The sequence below is a fragment of the Castor canadensis genome, chromosome 12 (assembly GCF_047511655.1).
Source record: "Castor canadensis chromosome 12, mCasCan1.hap1v2, whole genome shotgun sequence".
In the NCBI taxonomy this organism is placed as follows: Eukaryota; Metazoa; Chordata; class Mammalia; order Rodentia; family Castoridae; genus Castor; species Castor canadensis.
In genome coordinates, this window is record NC_133397.1 from 24,550,954 (window position 1) to 24,569,288 (window position 18,335).

Genomic DNA, 18,335 nt, shown 5'->3' on the forward strand with positions numbered 1-18,335 from the left:
CATGCCAGACAGAGTTCTGAGGCACTGGGCATGGCAAAGGATGGGTCCCCCTGCCCATGAGTCACAGATGTAGGAAAACCTCAGTATTGTTGCCAGAACTTTTCTGATCCTGGGCTCCAGCAGGCTGAGTGTGATGGCATAACAAACGTGTCCCAGGCTCTATCCTCTACAGTCTCTTAACGTATATGGTTCTGTAGCGATGAATAAAAGACAAATTATTTTAGATCATCATTGAGTCCATGGTAGCTCTTTGTATTTTCTTAATTGATGGATACTCAAAATACAACCATTAGTGTGTGTGTGTGTGTGTGTGTGTGTGTGTGTGTATGTAGTCCACAAAACTTTTAGACTTTTTCATGTCCAAAAAAAGTTTGGGCCTCTGTGGGGTAGAGAACCTCCGTGTTACAATGACTCTGGGTTTATGTCTTTTAAGGAGAAAGGCAGTACTCTCTGGCTGGCCAACAGCGTCTCTGTGGTCAGTACAGACTGATGTCATCGCGTGTGCGTGAATGCGTAAGAGTGTGTGCCTGAGTGGTATATGTACCTGTGAGTGTGTGCATGTGTTGTGTTTGTGTGAATGTGTATGTGTGTGTACACATATATGTGCATGCTTGTATGTATCTGAGATTATGCTTGCATATGTGTCTGCGTGTGTATGTCTGAGTGTGCGTGTGCACGTCCTCATGGCTGGCTTATGGTCCTGGTTCACCTAGTGCATTCACAGTGAACTTCCTGCTGTGACTTCTCCTCTGCCATTTCTTTTGCCTGATATTCTGTCTTCTCCCATTTCCTCCCCAGCTCTGTGGGTCTCCCATCTCCTGTGCTGCTTTCTCTTCTATTCATACCCATGTCCCCATGTTTCTCCAGCCCTGTTGGGGTCTGGAAACCTGTCCATGAACCTGCTCTTGGATGTGAATTCTCTGCTCCATTTTCACCTCCTCACATCACTGCCTGCTCCACAGATGCCTCCTTCCTCACCGTCAGAAATTTCCTCCTCCTTTCCTGTTCATACACCTGTCTTTTACTCCCCTCTGCACAGGTCTCTGGCTTCAGACCAGTGGTCTTTCCTCCCAGCTCATTACTCTTGGCTTTTTTTTGCATCATTTGGGTTGTCCATAGCCCTTGAACTTTTCTCCTTCCTCATCTTGGCCTTCTAGGCAGTCTCCTGCATGCTCTTTCACCCACCTCTTAAATTTGGCCATTCTAGAAATTGATCCAGGACCCATCTTGTTTTGTCCTGGGGCCTCCAGGATCACATGGATGTGGGTGACTTCACACCGCCTCTCCTGGCGCTGGAATCTCCCTAGAGGCCCATCCTCTTGCTGGGTAGCTCCAGTGCACGAAGAGCAGTGTCAGAGGGGGATAGGGGGGTAGGTGGGGAGATGGAGACTTCTGCTGTCCCAAACTGCCCCCTCCTAGAACCTCCTTATTTCCATCAAGGTACAGGCATTCGCCTTGGTCTTCAAATCTCGGTGTCACCTTTCACTCTAGTGCCAAGCGCCTCCTGTCCCTCATGGACTGCTGTACCCTCTCATGTCTTTCTTACGAGAACAGAAATGCACAGAAGCTCCCATTGGTTCTGGTTTCTGCTGTTTTCTCTGAGTTGTCCTCACTGGCTTCTCCTTGACTCCCCAGCAGCTCCTAGCCTGCCCTTGCAGCCCTGTGTTCTCCACTCTCCCCTTGCATTTCCAGCCACAATACCCTATTCTAGGACCTTTGGTTCATTGTCCTCCTGGTGTCAGCAGCTTCAAGAAAAGTCCCCTTGGTCTGACCTTCAGGGAGCACCCCCAACTCCTCCTTTTTTCTCCTGTGCTGCAAGGATCTTCTCTCCCCTCCAGGGGTGTATTGTTTTCTGAACAGGTGCCTCACCTTCCCCAGATGGTGCTTCTCCTTGTCCATCCTGTACTCCAACACCGTCCTCTTACCCTTTGCCCCTACTGTTCCATCTCTACCCTGGCTTTCACGAGTAGCAAGGGCAGGAAATGGCTGTCGCTGCACTGCCTATGTGACATCCAACCATGGACTGCCTGACTTCCTCCCTTCTATTATTTTATCTATTTAAATAACACATTTTGGTAACTTAAATTTATCTTATTTCTTTTGTTTTGTTTACTTATTTTGTCTTGTTTAAAGCTGGTTCTGTTCTTTAACTTGGAGTACTGCAAGGCCAGGGGCTGTATCTTAAAAGTCTCTGGTTCCTGTAATGCAAGCTTAGTGACTGGCAATGGACCAGTCATTTAGTAAATATCCACCTTGTGCTGTCCAACTGTGACTTGGATTTCTCTTCGTTGATTCCACAAGGCTGTCTAGCAAATGGGTGGGAAGTTCGAACCATTGCTATTTCATTTATTCACCATCCACCCTTTACTCACTTAAGAGCTATTTGTTTATTTGGCCGTACTGGGGTTTGAACTCAGGTCCTTGTGTTTGCTAGGCAGGCACTCTACCTCTTGAACCACTCTCCCAGCATTACTTAAGAGTTATTAAGCACATTCTATGTGCTAGGTCCTGAGGAAACCAAGGTAAGACACAGCCCATACATTCTAGGAGCTCACAGAGAGATTTATGAGAAAGTCATTGAGGTGAGGTAGGAGCTAAGATGGAAGGTTACCCAATATGCTGGGAGCCCAGTGAAAAGTGATCTGAGTCACTCTGGGAAGACTTTTTGGAGGGATTTTTGAAGGCTGAGGGAGAGTTTGCAAGATGGAGGAGAGAGAGACAGGGGAGAATAATGGAGGCATTTAGTGAGCTCCAAAGAGTGTGCGCAGCGCACTGTACTGTGGCGAGCAGGGCTGCAGGTCTCATGTGTGTGGCTAAGGAACATGTGCTTTGTCCTGGAGGAATGAGGTGCTGTTGAAGTCTTTTTGGTGTGGAGGTGACACTAGCTCTGATTTCAAAGGCCACTATAGTATCCGTTAGTGGTGTGGGCAGTGCAAACCAAGGCAGAGGCTGTGGCGAGAATGAAGAGGAGAAACTCCAGGCTCCTGAGCAAAGCAGAGGCAGAGGCAGGGGATCTAGGTGGCGAGGACAGGTGAGGGAGGGAGAACTGGCCTCAGCACCTTGCCACTGACTGGGTGGGGTCAGAGGGAATAGCTGAGTATGCTAGGGGCTCTGGCTTCAGTAGCTGGATGAGTACTGGGACTCTCCATGGAGATAGGTTATTGGGGTTGGGGGAGCCACTGTCAAGCCAGGCTCTTTCTGAATCTGGTAGGATAGGGAAAAGTGGCTTGAAAGAGAGAGAGAGGGACTAGGTCACTTTGTGGTGAGTGGTAGAGGCTCTGGGGCAGGGTCTGTCCTGGGTCTTGGCTTCTGGCCTTGATGCTATGGATTTTCTTGGGAAGGAGAAGTCAGGAGGCTCCTTAAGAACCCAGCTTGAAAGAAGTAGAGCCAAATCCTTCATTCAGAGGGAGAGAAAAAGCACCTACAGTTTGAGGTCCACAGGGCAAAAGTAGGGGCCATGAAGAGGATGGGGTCAGAGCCAGGAAAAGGGAGGGGTCTTGGGTTTTTTGCACCCTGTACTCACTTAGGCAACCTGAGGTCTCTATGAGCTCTAAGGAGTCAGGGGCAACTGTAGAAACATCCAAGCCCCAGTTCTCCTGTCCTCTGTCCTGTTAGTGCAGGGGCAATGATGGTTTCCAATGGCAAAGACAGAGATAGGGATGCCCTGGGGTCCTCTCACTGTCCTCACAAGCTGTTGGGATGGGGCCAGACCCAAGAGGCTATGGTTGTCCAGGAACAGTCCAGAGTCCTAGCTGCTCTGGGACCAGCTTGAGCTTCACACTTGGCAGGCACTCAAATGCTTGAGCCACACCTCCAGCTTTCGGGGGGAGAGGCTTAATTTAAAAGTGGTTTCCATGTGGAGGCTGCTGCCTGGGGAATGGATGCCACACGCATGACAAGGACAGCCAGGAAATAGCTACGCTCTATGTCTGGACTCCCAGCCTGGCTTGGCCTAGTGGCTGATAAGGCAACCCCATGCTTGTAGAAGGAGCTGCATTTCCTGCTGCTTTGACCTGGAAACCAGCCCCATTCCCTGTGTGTCCCACCTCACTGTTGCCCCATTCTGGACTCCTTACCCCAGTGTCTCTGGCTTATCTTTCACCAAGCTTTTTTCTTCCCCATTCTTTTAAGATTGGTTCGGGAGAATGGGCCTCAGGAGAAGACTCCGAAATCTCTGGGTATGTACTCTCTGTGAGCACCCCCTGTTCTTGACTCTTCGTGTTCCTGGACTGGGTCATGAAATTGAGTTAGGTCGGAGGAGCCCTGAGGGCTCTTGTGCCTGAGCATCTTTTTTTGCAGACAGGGAAGCTAAAGTCATCTGTGGTCCCATGCTGGAGGGTGGAAGCAGGTGCCGAGGCAAAGTGCAAGGAGGAAGGCACCTGCTTTGCCAGCATGTTGACACACACCAGCTCACCTAGCTCACAATGGCCCAGATGAGGGTGATGGTGCTGTCCTGTTTGACATATGAGAGGACACACAAAGGCTTAAAGTGTGGAAAGCTGCCCTGTCAAATCTGCACTTGGGTTATATGCCTGAAGAGCGGGGCCTCTAGATGTACTATGCAGCAACCTCTTTCTTGGTTTTAAGCAAGTGGATTTGTTCTTACTGGAGAAAGTGAGACACTAAACCATATCCCACAAACCCCTCAGTCAGCCTGTCCCAGCAGATTCAAATGTCAAAAGAACAGGGCCAGGATGGAGAATAGGAGAAGGGGGCAGGGCAGGAGCTATCAAGAGGAAGGAGGAGGAGGAAAGAGGTTGGGAGAATGATCCAACCCTATAGAGGTGGACAGACTGGGCTAATGGAAGTGGAGCTGTGGCTGTAAGGCAGGGGAAGTGAGGCTGGGTGAGGGGAGCACCCTGATCCCAGGCCTTAGGTGGTGGGAGTTGGTTGCAGCTGCTGTGCTGGCTGGCAGGAGGATGGGAGCTTTCTGGCAGGTCACCAGCTAATCAGCTCAGCAGGTGGGACAGCTGGTGGAGGGGTGGACTGTTGCCCAAGAGGCTACTGAATAGGACACAGGCCTGGAGTTGTTGGTGGCAGCTGTTTTTCCCCTGCTCCCTGGCTGGGCTGCATGGGGTGAGCCTGGGCAGCCTTGAGTGATACATGTGGTGCTCCAAATGTCCTTTATGAGCTACCCCTGAGACTGCTGGTATGGGGGCTTGGGCTTGGAGACCCAAAGGGCCTGGGGGTATAGAGGAGAAAGTATATGCAAAAAGTCCTTATAGGACTCACTGTCCCTCTGGCTGTCAACTGGGGTGATGTTACCAAACATGTCTAACATGCCTGGCATATAGCAGGGGCATTGCCCAAGCTGAGGGCTTCCCCAGTCGTGTGGCATTCCTGTGAACCTCACCCTGGCCAGATTGCCCTCGACCACCCATACCCTCTGCCCTGCCTTTTACTTCTTAGATCCTCTTTTCCCTTGGTCCTTGATCCTTCTCCCTGCCCCAAACGGAGGGAGCCTCTGCTGAGGGTTTCAACTGAGAGGCAGTGGTCTCAGAGGCTGACAGCCACTTACAGCCCAGAAGGCACAGGCTGGGCAGAGGACTGAGCGACCAGGGAGTTCTATAGGAGCCCAAACTCCAGATGCCATTTCCAGCCTCAGGCAGCCCCATATCATGGCCCTTATCCCATGGGACTCCCATGGGACTCCCCTAATTAGCAAGTTCTCCCAAGGACAGTGAGCTCCAAATTTTATGAGCAGGAGAAAATTAAGGAGCCTATCCCCACCTTGTCTCCATAAGACCTTTAAGTCCACTGATTGGGAAAATGTAGAATGACAAATAGATATGATGGAGTTGATGCTTGGAAGTGAATGAATTTTATTAATCACAAGGGCATTTGAAGGTTACTTGGCCTCAGCTTTCCCATCTGTGAAAGGAGAAGATTGGACTAGAGTTAGTGGCTTTTCTGGCTCCTTCCAGCTGGCTGATGTGGTATTAATTGATTGGCAGGACTGTTTGCCTTTCTCCTCCTGGTCCTGTTTCCTGCCCAGCAACTCCCATCCCCACCTTAGAATAAGCTATGCGGTAATTGCTGAATAAGTGAATGAGTGGAAGGGGATGATATGGACCTTATGCATACCAGCCAATGCTGCTCTGTAGACTACATCTAACTTTCTCCACCAAGCAAGTGTTAGGCTGGAGAACTGAGGGTGGAGGGCTTGGGCAGTAAAATCCTACAGCTACAGGGTCAGTGGGCTCTGCAGCAGCCTGGGGTGCTTTCTGGCTGTCCTCAGTTCCATCCCTCCTTTTGACTTCACAGAGCCAAAACCCTCGGCCCCACCTGGCAGAGAAAGGCCTACCGCAGCCCCTGAGAAGCCCCTGGCTTCATCACAGTCTGCTCCTATACTGACATCCTTCTCCTTTGGCCATGCCAAAGAAGCTCACCCCTTTCAGAAAGAAGAGGACCAGAAGGAGACTAGCAGCAAGGTATCTGGGAAGCGAGAGGAGGAGGGGGTCCAAGTGGACCACTGGCTGAATGCAACCGTGTCTCTGAAATGCCCAAGTGTGGCACCAGCTAGTGGCAAACAGAGCAGAGCCAGGAAGGGCTGAGGCAGAAGTTTGCTAAGGGATGTGGTGGGGAGGAGGAAGCACAGAAAAAGGTCACACATGGGTGGGAAGGAAGCAGGAAGCTGAGGGAGAGGCCAGAGGACTTAGGTGAACCAAACTGAGTAATTTGAACTAACCCCCAAGATAGCAACTGAGAGGCAGCTGACAGGCCAAAGCTGTGCTTGACAGGCTGACAAATTCCTTGCACTTCTAAGGTGACCTTGGGGAGGTGGCTTCTCTTCCCTGGTTGGGATGCATTTAGTGAAACTTGGTGAATCACTGGAGATGGAGATGTAATAGGGCCCCTCGGAAAACAGATCTTGAAGGCCTGTTCCATGTACTGCTAGAGATGGGTGTTCCAGGGCAAACGTGACAAGGGTCAGATGCTACTCTAAGGAGAGCAGCTGGAGACGAATCGTCATGGTAATTCCCTGCAGTGAAAGGGCTTCATCCTCCAGTCCACCTCGGCCATTCACTCCATGGTCATTCCACAGGCCATCGCATTATCCAACTCCAAGGTCTCATTCGCTCATTACCATCTCCTGCTGTTCCGGCTCAGTCCATTCAATGCACAACTCCAGCAGGTGTCCAGCAGGGAGAATGTTATCTCTCTGACCTGAAACTGGACCACTGTGAGCACCACATTAGCTCTCTGTTATCCTTTTCATTTTAATATAACAAAAGCAAACCTCGACTGCCGTGTGTTTCCCTGTTCTCTCCTGAGTGCACTCCAGTGCAGCTCCAGTTCTCACTGCCCCACTGAGGTCACCAACGACCTTAGCCTTCCCAAAGGCAGACATCTTCTACTTGGCCCCTGCAGCAGCTTTCGACTCACCTGAAAGCATGTCTTTCTTGAATCTCCATCTAGGGATGGAGGGGAGGGGGTAGCTCTTTCTTGGTTCTCTGCCTCCGTGAAAGGCAGCTCCTTCTCATGGTCCTGACCTCTAGATGCTGAGTTCCCCAGGGCTTGGTCCTCTGGCTTCTGGCCTATTAAACCATTCTTGAAGAGGTCCTCCAGTCCATGCCATCAAGTACCACCTCTAGGCTGAGGACTCCCAAACTCCCTCTCCAGTCCAACCTTCTCCTGACCTCCAGACTTGCATATTGAGCTGCTGCTCAACATTGGGTCTGATTATATTTCAAGCCTACCTGACCTCAAACTCAGCTCTTGAATCCTCATCTCACAAAACCTGTTCTTTCTCCAGGGTCCCCACTCAGTAAAAGGCAACTCCAGCCTTCCTGAGGCTCAGGCCAAAAATCATGGATCCATCCCTGACTCCTTTTTCTCATGTCTCAGCAAAATCAACTCTTTTGAAACATGACCATACCGGTCTACCCCTCTTTTCTACTCTTTTTTTGTTTGTTTTTTGCTTTTTGGTGGGGCTGGGGTTTGAACTCAGGGCTTCATGCTTACAAAGCAAATGCTTTGCTGTTTGAACCATGCCTTCTGTCCATTTTGCTCTGGTTATTTTTGGAAATGGGGGGAATCTCATGAACTATTTGCCCTGGCTGCACTCAAACTGCGATTCTCCCTATCTCAATCGCCCGAGTAGCTAGGATGACAGGCATGATCCACCAGCGCTGGCTCCTCTTTTCCACTCTTGCCTGAGTGTACTGTTGTTGCCCAAAGGCTCTCCCTGCTCCTACCTGCTCTATACTCTTCCACACAGCAGCCAGCACACTCCTTAGAAAATGGAAGGTGGAATGTTCTATGCTTGTGTAGGATAGTATCATTGAGGGAGGCTGGATGAAGGGCACACAGGACCTCTCAGTCCTATTTTTACAACTTCTGATGAGTCTCAAACTACTTCAAAATAAAAAGTTATTAAAAAAAAATCCCAACCTTTGGAGAAGCCACTGCCCCAAATGGAAGTAAGGTCATGTCACTCCTCTGCTCAAAACCTTCTGTGGAAAAGCCCAAGTCCCTGCTGTGGACTACAAGGCCCAGTGAGATATGAATCCTGCCATATCCTGACCTTGTACTCTGCGTTCTGTCCCTGATTTGAATCAGAATGCTCTGAGAGTCCCTCTTGGGTCTCTTTCTCTTCCTTCTCTCTCTTTTTCTTTCAGTACTGGGAATTGAACCTACTAACTTTGTCTTGGCTACCTTCAAGATCCTCCTGCCTCTACCTTCTGAGTAGCTGGGATTACAGGCCATGAGTCACCATGCCTGCCCTTCTGGGCCTTCTTATATAAAGCAAAAAGCCACTGTCATTTCAGTCTCTTTACTTTTCTTCTAGCACATTTTGCCTGACATTAGACACTGGCCTGTTTGTTGTCTGTGCTCTGATTCCCTAAGCTCTTAGGGTGGTAGGACTTAGTCATTTTTGTCCCTTCCAGAGCAGCCATTCACATGTAGGAGGGCACCCATGTATTTGATGACTGAATGAATGAAAGCATAGAAAGACCAGTTGGGTCCTTAAGGCTAATGGAGTTTGCCTTGACCTTGTGCCAGATCCAAGTCACCATCTCCAAGTCTGCCCAGGAGAAGATGCGACTGAAGCAGCTGAAGGAGATGGAGCTGTTGCGGAGGGCGAAGGAACTGGAGAGGAAGAAGGAGTTGGCTGCTCAAGGCCTGGGGCCACGGAGAACCTTAGTGAAGGAAGGTACTGGTGCGTGGGGTGGGAGTCCCTCCAACTGAAGAAGCTTCTTGACCAACACTGGGGTTCTCAATCTCCCCAAAGAGAGGCTGCCTATAGCTCCCCACCCTCACCATCCTGAGACTGGATGGGGAACTGTGACCATTCTCTTGTAGTCTGCTGCTGGACCCATTTCTAAAGGGGACACTGGGGCCAAGGGCAGACAGTACCAGCTCAGTCCCAGGACTTTCTCTGCCTCCTCAGGCCTCCTTCCCCTGCGGGGCAGCGGGAGCACGTCTGTGCCCACTGGGCTGAGAAGCCCATGCAGAAGCAGCGTCGGTACCATCCTAAGGAAGAGGGTCAACCGGTCCTCTCTGCCCAGCATCCCCATCAGCAAGCAAGAGCCCAGCTTTGCCCGCCATGCTTCAGGTGGGGCTTAGACCTCTGCATGTGAGACCTTGGGAGGCTCAAAGCCATGGCATATAGACTGCCTTTGCTCTACTTTGACCAGTTCCCACGTCAGACTAGGGCACCTTGCTGGGGAGAGGAAACGGTGCCTGGGACTCATAATCACTTATGGACCAGGCTGGGGACCTGGAATGACCATATCATACCTGGAATTGTGGATGGCTGGGCAGGGGGTGCCCAGCTGGTGTGGCATGTCTTAGGGGAGTCATTAGTAACACCAGGACCAATGATGCTGGAAAACAATAGCCAAGAAGGAGCTGGCTGGAAACACAAGAAAGAGGAAGAAAGGGTCCTGGGAGGACCTGGATTCCTGCCTATTGCTTTGTGCTGTCAGGGTTGAACAGGGCGGCCAGAGACTAGGATTCAGGAATTCATAGATCCTACTAGGATACCTCAGGGAAGGTGCCAAGGAACCAGGGGATGCTCTGTCCCATTCCACCACAGAAGTTTCTATTTGCCTCACTATTTGTATACTGGGAATGCATACAAGATTTCATTTGAAATGTTTTTGTTGGTAAAAATTTGAACAATAACTAATCTGGTTCAGAGTTTCTTTTAGTGTGGGATGTGGTGGACAATGATGGTGGACTAAAGTCTAATTTGAGTGCTATAAGTAATATTGATTCACCTCCCTTTTCAATTCTTTCTTTTGGGTTCTTTCAAGTTGAAAGTCTTAATTTGGGATCAATGTTTAGAATCTATTCTATTGTATTATATTTTATTTTATGAGACAGGATATTGCTATGAAGGCCAGGCTGGCCCAGAACTCACCATCCTCATGTTTCAGTCTCCCAAGTACTGGGGTTACAGACTTGTGTCACCATACCTGGTATCATCATCGTCATTATCATCATCATCACCATCATCATGCTCTCTCTCTCTCTTTCTGATGGTATTGGGCTTTGAACTCAGGACCTTGTGCTTGCTAGGCAGGTACTTTACCACTTGAACCACTCCCCAGCCCATCATATTTTTTTTTAATGAAGAAATCCTTATTTAGTTTCAAAGACATCAAAAGTTGGCTATAGTTTTATAGTGAAGGTTTTTAAATATAATATTACTTTTATTATAAATATCATATTCTCTGGCAAATAATATTACTTTATCCATTGTGGTAGTGTCATAAATTCCCTTTAAAATAAATTTATTTAGGATTTGGAAAGAGGTTTGAAGAAAAGTAAATGAAAGTACAGGCAATTAAAAGATATGGCAAAAAGATGGTGAAAGTGGTAACTAAACGATTGATACTGAGACGTATTGATCTATCTAACCCAACACACTCCCTTTATAGACAGTAGAACTGAGACTCATAGACCCAAGGTTATGTAAAGTCACCTGAAGTGATGGTGGCCATAGGATTAAGACTTTGGCTAATGACTCATGATCCAGTATGGTCTGTTTCTGTCTCTGCTTCTTTAAACTGTGTACATTTGTGAGTAGATGGGGAGTAGGTTATATTGTTGGAGTTCAGAACAAAGATGGCATTTTCCTTTTACAACCTCCCTAGAAGCTGGATTTGCATCCTCCTCATCTTCTTATCTCCTGACGACCAAGGTTTGCACTTGCACCTTCTTTGTGGTCTGGTTGGAAATGATGGAATTCAGAATTGTAAACTGGGTTGTCCTTCTGATTTTCCTAATACATAGCATGAGATTCTAGCTTTTCTCAGGAGACATTGTCAGGTGTGATTACGTGAGCTTGGCTGTGGTCTACTCAATTTCTCCTGTCTTGTGTGTGTGCAAAAAATGGACATTCCTGGACCACAAGACATATGTATGGACAGTATTAAAAACTGTCGAGGTAGGTGGTAGGCAAAGGGAAAGTAACACAAACCCTAAGCGACTGGGGCTGGAGTGGACCCTATGAGTGCTTTTTGTGTGTTGGTTTTAAAATCTAGGTGGAAGCTAAATGCCACTGGGGAATGAGGTAGTGGCAGGCTGGCTTGCTTATACCCCTGAATGAACCAATACTTCTTTTAGTAGTTTTTATTTTTTTTCCGGTGCTGGGGTTTGAACTCAGGGCTTCATACTTGCCAGGCAAAGGCAGGCTCTATCACTTGAACCACACTTTCTGTCCCTTCTTGAGAGCTTCTCGAGAGCTTCAAAGACAGTGTGCAATTCATGTCCGTGTCTGGAAAGGACAGGAAGTTGGATATTGCCTCCTGCCTACCTGGAACTGATTAAGAGACCATTTTACATGCCAATGACAGAGCTGGGGAGAGAATTCAGGAAGGGGTCTTAGTGTCTTGGTTTTGAGTAAAGAGCCGTCTCTCCACTCAGATATATCTTCTGGACCTTCTGGAATACTGGAGTAAAAATCATCCCTGGGGTTCTGGAAGAGCTTGCCAGGAAGTGAGACATGGTAGTGAGGCTCTGGGTTGGAGGCCTGCATGATGGAGTTGTGGAGGGCTTGTGGGTGGGTCGCCCAGCCACTAGGCTTCTGAAATTCCCTCCTATTATTCTAGGGTCTTATGATTCTAGCATCTGTCCATGAGGACAGAAAGTGGTTTTTAATCACTTTCTTACCCATTGTCACCTGTGGCTACATCTTGATGCTGTAGGTGTTGGTTAGCTACACTGTCCCCTCCAGTGCTTTTTACTGTTCCTTGCCTTCCTCCAGCCATCTGTCCATGGGGCACTTTCCTGCTCAGGCAGTCTCACATGAGGATGGATAGTAGAAGGGAAGCAGCAGAGGCTCTTACCTGGGTGAGAGTAAGCTCAGAGTACCACCAAAGTGAGTAGGGAGTCTTTCATTGAAGGACTCATTGGGTCTCACTCCAACCACAGGCAGGGCAGGACTGGAAGCGAGTCACAGTTGCAGTGGACTTTGTCACCTGACATCAAGCAGCATATCACAAGCCAATGTGTTTATAATTTAATAATGCTGACAGTGGTGGGAATGGAGAAAGTCAACAAAAGGGACAGTTAGGCCAGGCCTGGCTTTTAGCTTTCCCTCCCTTCTCCCTGCATGATGGGTGGTACTGCGGTCAGGCCTGGCATGGTGGATGTTAGAAGGAACAGCCACTGGTACACACTTGCCTGTCCTCCTGGGTGAAGCTTGTTCTTTCTTTTTTGTACATGCAGCTAACTCCTTACCTGCGGTGCTCACTTTGGGGTCTCCTGAATGGGAGGAAGAGGAAGAGGAGACGGACCTGAGAGCCTTCAGGGAGTTGAGACCCTTTTCAAACCCAGAACTGGGGTTGACAGATGCCCTCCAGTGCCTCAATAGCAGTGACTGGTGAGGAGACACTTTCCTTGTGTGCCTTGTGGCCTGAGGTAGGGAGGTAAGGTAGATTGGTTGCAGAAGAGCTCCTTTCCCCCAAATGCCCTCCTCTCCCACTCCTGGGCACTGGTGCCATGGGAGGAGTGTCTGCCTGTGCATATGTGTGTGTGTGCATGTGTATGGTGTCTCTAACTTTCTGTGCATGCCCTTGGTCTCTCCAAGTGGCCTTGTGCACTGTTCTGCAACCTGCCAGAGCCAGGCATAGCTAGTAGGAATTTGACTCCAGAACATGGGACCAAGAAAGGTTACAGTCCTTTATGTCTTTAAATCAAGTTGAATGTGCTCTGAGTGTTTGTCCCACTGGCTAGTGGGACACATGACCTTAGTAATAAGGAGAGTGAGGAGTTGGGGTCTTGAACACAGGCAGGAAGCCCTCCCTGTCTTCAGTCCTCACTGCCAGAGCCCTTTATTGAAGGTGTCTGCGTATGTCCAAGACCCAAACAGGTCCTGGGATGGACACCAATTCTATATTGCCAGAGCCACCTGCCAGCTAGGGGTCCCATATGATGGCTTGTACTGAACATGGGTCCTAGTCTACAAAGGGAGTGGGGCTTCTCCCTCCTCACTCACCTGTGACAGGCTTGGCCTTGCTTCTTAGGCAGATGAAGGAAAAGGGTCTGGTGAGCATCCAGCGCCTGGTGACCTGCCACTCAGAGGTCCTTCTTGCTGGGAGGCTGCACGACGTGACCTTGGCAGTGACTGGGGAGGTGAGGCCTTCCGAAAGCAAGTGTGCCTTGCCCCAATCCCCTAAGACCCTCCCCCTCCCCTGGTGCAGCTGTTCAAGGTGAGTGTCACCACAGTTGAGAGGGGCTCACAATCCCTGCAACGTGGGCCCTCCTACTTATTTCTCAGTCTACAGTCACTGTGGCAAGAGGTCACCACTCATTCTTCACATTGGAATGCAGAGATCTAAGGTTTCCTCACTTGTAATCATTGGGAACTGAAAAATTTGGAATCCTGTGTACCCATTTGTCACAGCCTGCGTTATCCTCTGTACTCAAACTGCTTGAAGGGGGATGGAGTGTTCTGGGCCTAGTCCCCAACTTTAGGTAGCTGTCCCACTGTTTCTCATGGGGTTGGGACTTGGCCCTGAGAGGCAGTAAGTAAGATGCACTTGACCCACGTGGAGGTGAACCCCACCCTTGGGAATGGACTGCTGTAGTGGGATGGGTAGGTTATGAATACAGAGGACATTGTGTCCGCATGTGGCTGGACTGAGTTATGGCTCAACCGTGTTATAGCTCTGTGTCTTCCTGTGTATGTCAAAATGAATGTCACCTGGTTACTTCTCACAGTAGTTTTGAAGATTGTTGTACAAATTTCAGATAATAATGAGAATCAAGGAATTGATAGTCATAGTGGTAACAAGATGGGATTGTTTTGCCCAGAACTATTGCAGGGTTTTCATTTCCAGCATGGCAAGGTGTGGGTGGGGGCCTGGGGTGAGCTAGAAAGTGGTGGAAGGGGCAGTGTAGACCCCGTCCTCCATGTGTTTCAGAGCCTTTCAGGGTCCAGTGGTCATGGAGGGTCCCTCTCCTCTCTCTCTCCAAGGTCACCAACCTCCGCTCCAAGGTGTCCCGCCTGGCCATCAGCACCTTGGGAGACCTCTTCCAAATCTTGAAGAAGAACATGGATCAGGAGGCTGAGGAGATCACCCGCTGCTTGCTCCAGAAGATGGGGAACACCAGCGAGTTCATCCAGCGGGCAGCCAACTGGGCTCTGGGCGCCATGGTGGAGAATGTGACTCCAGCCCGAGCCCTGGTGGCCCTCACCTCTGCGGGTGTTTAGTATGTGACTTCCTGTTGTCTGGGGGCTGGGGTAGATCAGGGAAGGGGAAGCAAGGAAAGGCCTTACGTTGTGAAACAAGGAAGGAAGGATGGGAGAAAGGAACAGGGAAAAAGGCAGGTAGAAAGTGAGGCGATAGAGAGTCCCCTGCAATGTTGGAGTATCAGATGCAGAAGGTACCCACTGCAAGTGCCTCACACATTTAGTTGGGGTGGATGACTCCTGCTTCCCAGTGGGCTTTTCTCATCTTTCCTGGACCAGGCTGGGAGAATAGGGTGAGCTCTGCTGGAAGGGTAGGGATACTCTTGCTTTGCTCCAAGGCTGGAGATGCATGGTGACCATGGTAATGTCCAGGAGACCGAGCTGGAGAGGCAGCCTCACCTGTGCCCCAGGGGCTCCTGCCCCTCCCAGAGGAACAGCACTTCTTTCTGATGAAATATGGGCCAGTGAGGTGAGCCAGGCACAAAATTGGCAGGGCAGGGTGTGGGCTACTGTTGGAGCCAGATTTGCTTTCCCTTAAGTCAAAACAAAGCCGACAGCAAAACCAAAGGCATTTCCTAAACCCTCTGTCCTAAAACACCTCTCCACCCCAATAAGTCAGTCACCGCACAAACGCTGGAGGCCTCTCAAGGCCTGCGGCACCAGCAAGCAGCCCTTTGTTAATTGCGCCACTGCATATTGCAAAGCATGAGCTGCTCCTGGGCCATGTGGCCTGGTTCGCACCCCGGATGTAGCTTCCCCACTCCTCATCTGTAAAATGGGGATGATTTGATGTCTACCGCATGAGGTGATCATGAGGAGTAAGAGAATTGGTTCATGAGAGGGACTCTACCTAGCGTTTTCTGAATACTTGGATGAATTAACTTGTGAGAAATTAATTGTACTTTTTCTGGGTTCCTCCCTTCGCCTCAGCTTCCTCACCTGCAGAATGATAATAATAGTAGTAGGTGGAGTGGATGGGAGAGAATGGGAAAACGGAGCTCAGCACAGTACCTGGCACAGGTGGTGTGGCAATTGATTATTGTCAACAAGAACCAGGGTCAGGCATCTGCTGGGGCACTGGAACACAGTTTGTGCTTTCGAATCCCTGGGAATCCCGCTAAAATGCAAATTCTGCTTCAGATGCCAATGCTGCTGGCCCATGGACCTAATGGAATAGGGAGAGCTCTGAAGACCCACTTTGTGTTTCGCTGGGATAGGACACTGAGGGGCAAAGGGGTCATTGCTGACTTATGGGCTGTGGACACAGATCCTGCTTGAAAGAGGTGACACCCGATTGGTTTCTCTCATCAGAGTTCAGGTTCCACCAGTCACAATGTCCAAATCTCCCATTCATTCAACAAATGTGCATTAAAATTTTGCTAAGGGTCAGTCATGTGTCAGGCACCAGTGGCAGAGTGGAGGCAATGGGCAGGAGACCTGTTTCCTGTTCCCAGGGGACTGTACTTTCCAGGAGACAAAGAAGGTGCCCCTCACAGGGGACATTAACTCTGCCTGTGGGGCTGGGAAAGGAAGAGGAGACATAGGTAGGATTTTTCTAGGTGGAGGAAAGACAGGGAAGTGCATGTGGACAGGAAGACTAGATGCTCAGGAAGACCCTGAGAATAGTGAGCACAGGATCTACTTGGGGAGCAACATGTGACATCCTTCAGCTGCTCTTCCCTCTCCCATCGCCACTGTGGTCACCGTGTCATCAGGAGCTAATTGCTCTTTCCTCAAAGATCCCCCAAGCCCACAGGGACAGGTTTTGGAGCCATAGTTGGCATTAAACATGGGTCTACAAGTCTACAGTTTTAGATACACACGTGCCAGTCTGGGGCCCTACACCTGCTCCTGTGACCAAGCCCTTGGCTGTGATTGTGTTTCCTTTCAGCCACCGAAACCCCTTAGTTCGGAAATGTACTGCCAAGCACCTCTCAGCCGTCCTGGAGCAGATCGGTGCCGAGAAGCTTCTCTCAGGCCCCAGGGACAGTACAGACATGCTGGTACACAACCTTGTGAGGCTGGCCCAGGACTCCAACCAGGACACCAGGTAGGGCAGGGCCTGCCCCGACGGCTCAGCTTCCCTGGGGATCTGCACAGGGACAGTCAGACCGACAGAAGCTGTATCCATTCCTTCCATCTGTTGTCCCACTTCCCTCCAGTGTCACAGCCAACTCAGTTCAGGGAGTGGTTGGTGTCCCTGCCTAAATTTTCTCCCCTTCCATTCCCCCTCCCTGGCTCCATTCTCTGTAAGACCAGTCATTTTCACAAGTGGTATTTAAGGTTCTCCCTTTCATTATTATGGATAGAGCAGTGAATAAGAAAAATCAAGCCCTGGTTGTCTTGAAGCTTACCTCCTAGTTGAGAGAGGCACATAATAAACAAATGTTAAGAGTATTTTAGATACAGATAAAGGACACAAGGCTAAACTTCCACGAGATGGGATGGAGACTGGAGGGGAGCAATGCGAGGCTGAGGGCTGGGGATGGCTGAGAATCGGCCTGCTGGCTGGAGCCAGCTCTGTGAGCATCTGGGCATGTGGTACAGGCTGAGGAAATGGTACACAGACCCTTGATGGAGCAGCTTGGTGTTCAAGGAGGAGGATGGCCAGGCTGGGTGGAGCAAAAGGAGAAGCGTGTGGTGGGTGGCCCAGATCATGGAGGGCATCAGAGGTCAAGGTCACAGGTTGGGATTTTGGGTTGTGATGGGAGGGTAGTGGAGGAGTTTCAAGCAGGAGAATGAGGCGACATTAGAGGGTTTTAAGCAGGAGAGCAACAGGATCTGACGTCTTGCAAAGCTAGGGCTGGCGCCTACTTGATACAGTTTCCTGTCTAGGATGGAGAAGGGAGCTGGCTGGGCTCCAGGGGCCACACACACACACACACACACACACACACAAGCACACCCACACACAGAGCGTTGAGCCTTCAGGGGCCCAGTGTAGTCAGGTGCTGTTTGCAGTGGTCACTCTTTCCTCCACTCCCCATTCACTGCTGAACAGAATGTTGGGCAGAAGTTCCCACATGTGCTTCAGACAGCTTCCCTGGGTGGCACCCCAGTTGGCAGCCATCTTGCTGGTATGGGATGCTACCTCCTGGCCCCCACCAATGAGTGGCAATATCTGGATTTCTAATTTGTATTAATCTAATGGGAGAGGGATGGTTCACCATTGTTTCCAATGCCTTCCCCCACCTGATTACTAACGAGTTTGAGGGTTTTTCATATGCTTGCTAGTCTTTTTAACAAAAGTTGGTACTATAAAACATTTTATCATTTTTCAGCTATTATCAATAAAATGCTAGTGATCAGATCTGAAATACACTCAGAAGGTGTGTCCCCTAAATCCTCAAGGCTAATTAAATCAAGTAGTCAGAAATCATTCTCCCTGATCAGCAGTATTCTTTTTTTTCTTTCAACATTAAAAAAGATTATTATGTTATTGTTGTACTGGGGGTACATTTGACTTTTACAAAAGTTCTTACGATATATCATAGTTGAATTCACCCCCTCCATCTTTCTCCTACCCTCCCCCATTCCTGGAATAGTTTCAACAGGTCTCATTTTTCCATTTTCATACATGAGTACATAACATTTTCACCACATTCTCCCTCCTACACCCTTTCCTTATGTCCTCCCCCTCCCATTGGTACCAGTCCCCCCACCCAGACAGGACCTGTTTTACCTTCCT

General features: G+C 49.5%; 1 protein-coding gene across 2 annotated transcripts in view; it reads left to right on the forward strand.

Moving 5' to 3' along the window:
* Positions 1 to 18,335, forward strand: part of Togaram2 (TOG array regulator of axonemal microtubules 2) — a 63,981-nt gene that overhangs the window by 24,088 nt on the left and 21,558 nt on the right. Inside the window, exons 7-14 of one of the 2 annotated variants that reach the window (XM_074049418.1) lie at positions 4,132 to 4,178; positions 6,265 to 6,431; positions 9,007 to 9,157; positions 9,395 to 9,559; positions 12,682 to 12,835; positions 13,479 to 13,587; positions 14,432 to 14,667; positions 16,539 to 16,697. In XM_074049418.1, the coding sequence (XP_073905519.1) occupies positions 4,132 to 4,178; positions 6,265 to 6,431; positions 9,007 to 9,157; positions 9,395 to 9,559; positions 12,682 to 12,835; positions 13,479 to 13,587; positions 14,432 to 14,667; positions 16,539 to 16,697 (1,188 nt within the window). The remainder of the gene's footprint in view (positions 1 to 4,131; positions 4,179 to 6,264; positions 6,432 to 9,006; positions 9,158 to 9,394; positions 9,560 to 12,681; positions 12,836 to 13,478; positions 13,588 to 14,431; positions 14,668 to 16,538; positions 16,698 to 18,335) is intronic. The other variant, XM_074049419.1, reaches the window with a different exon arrangement.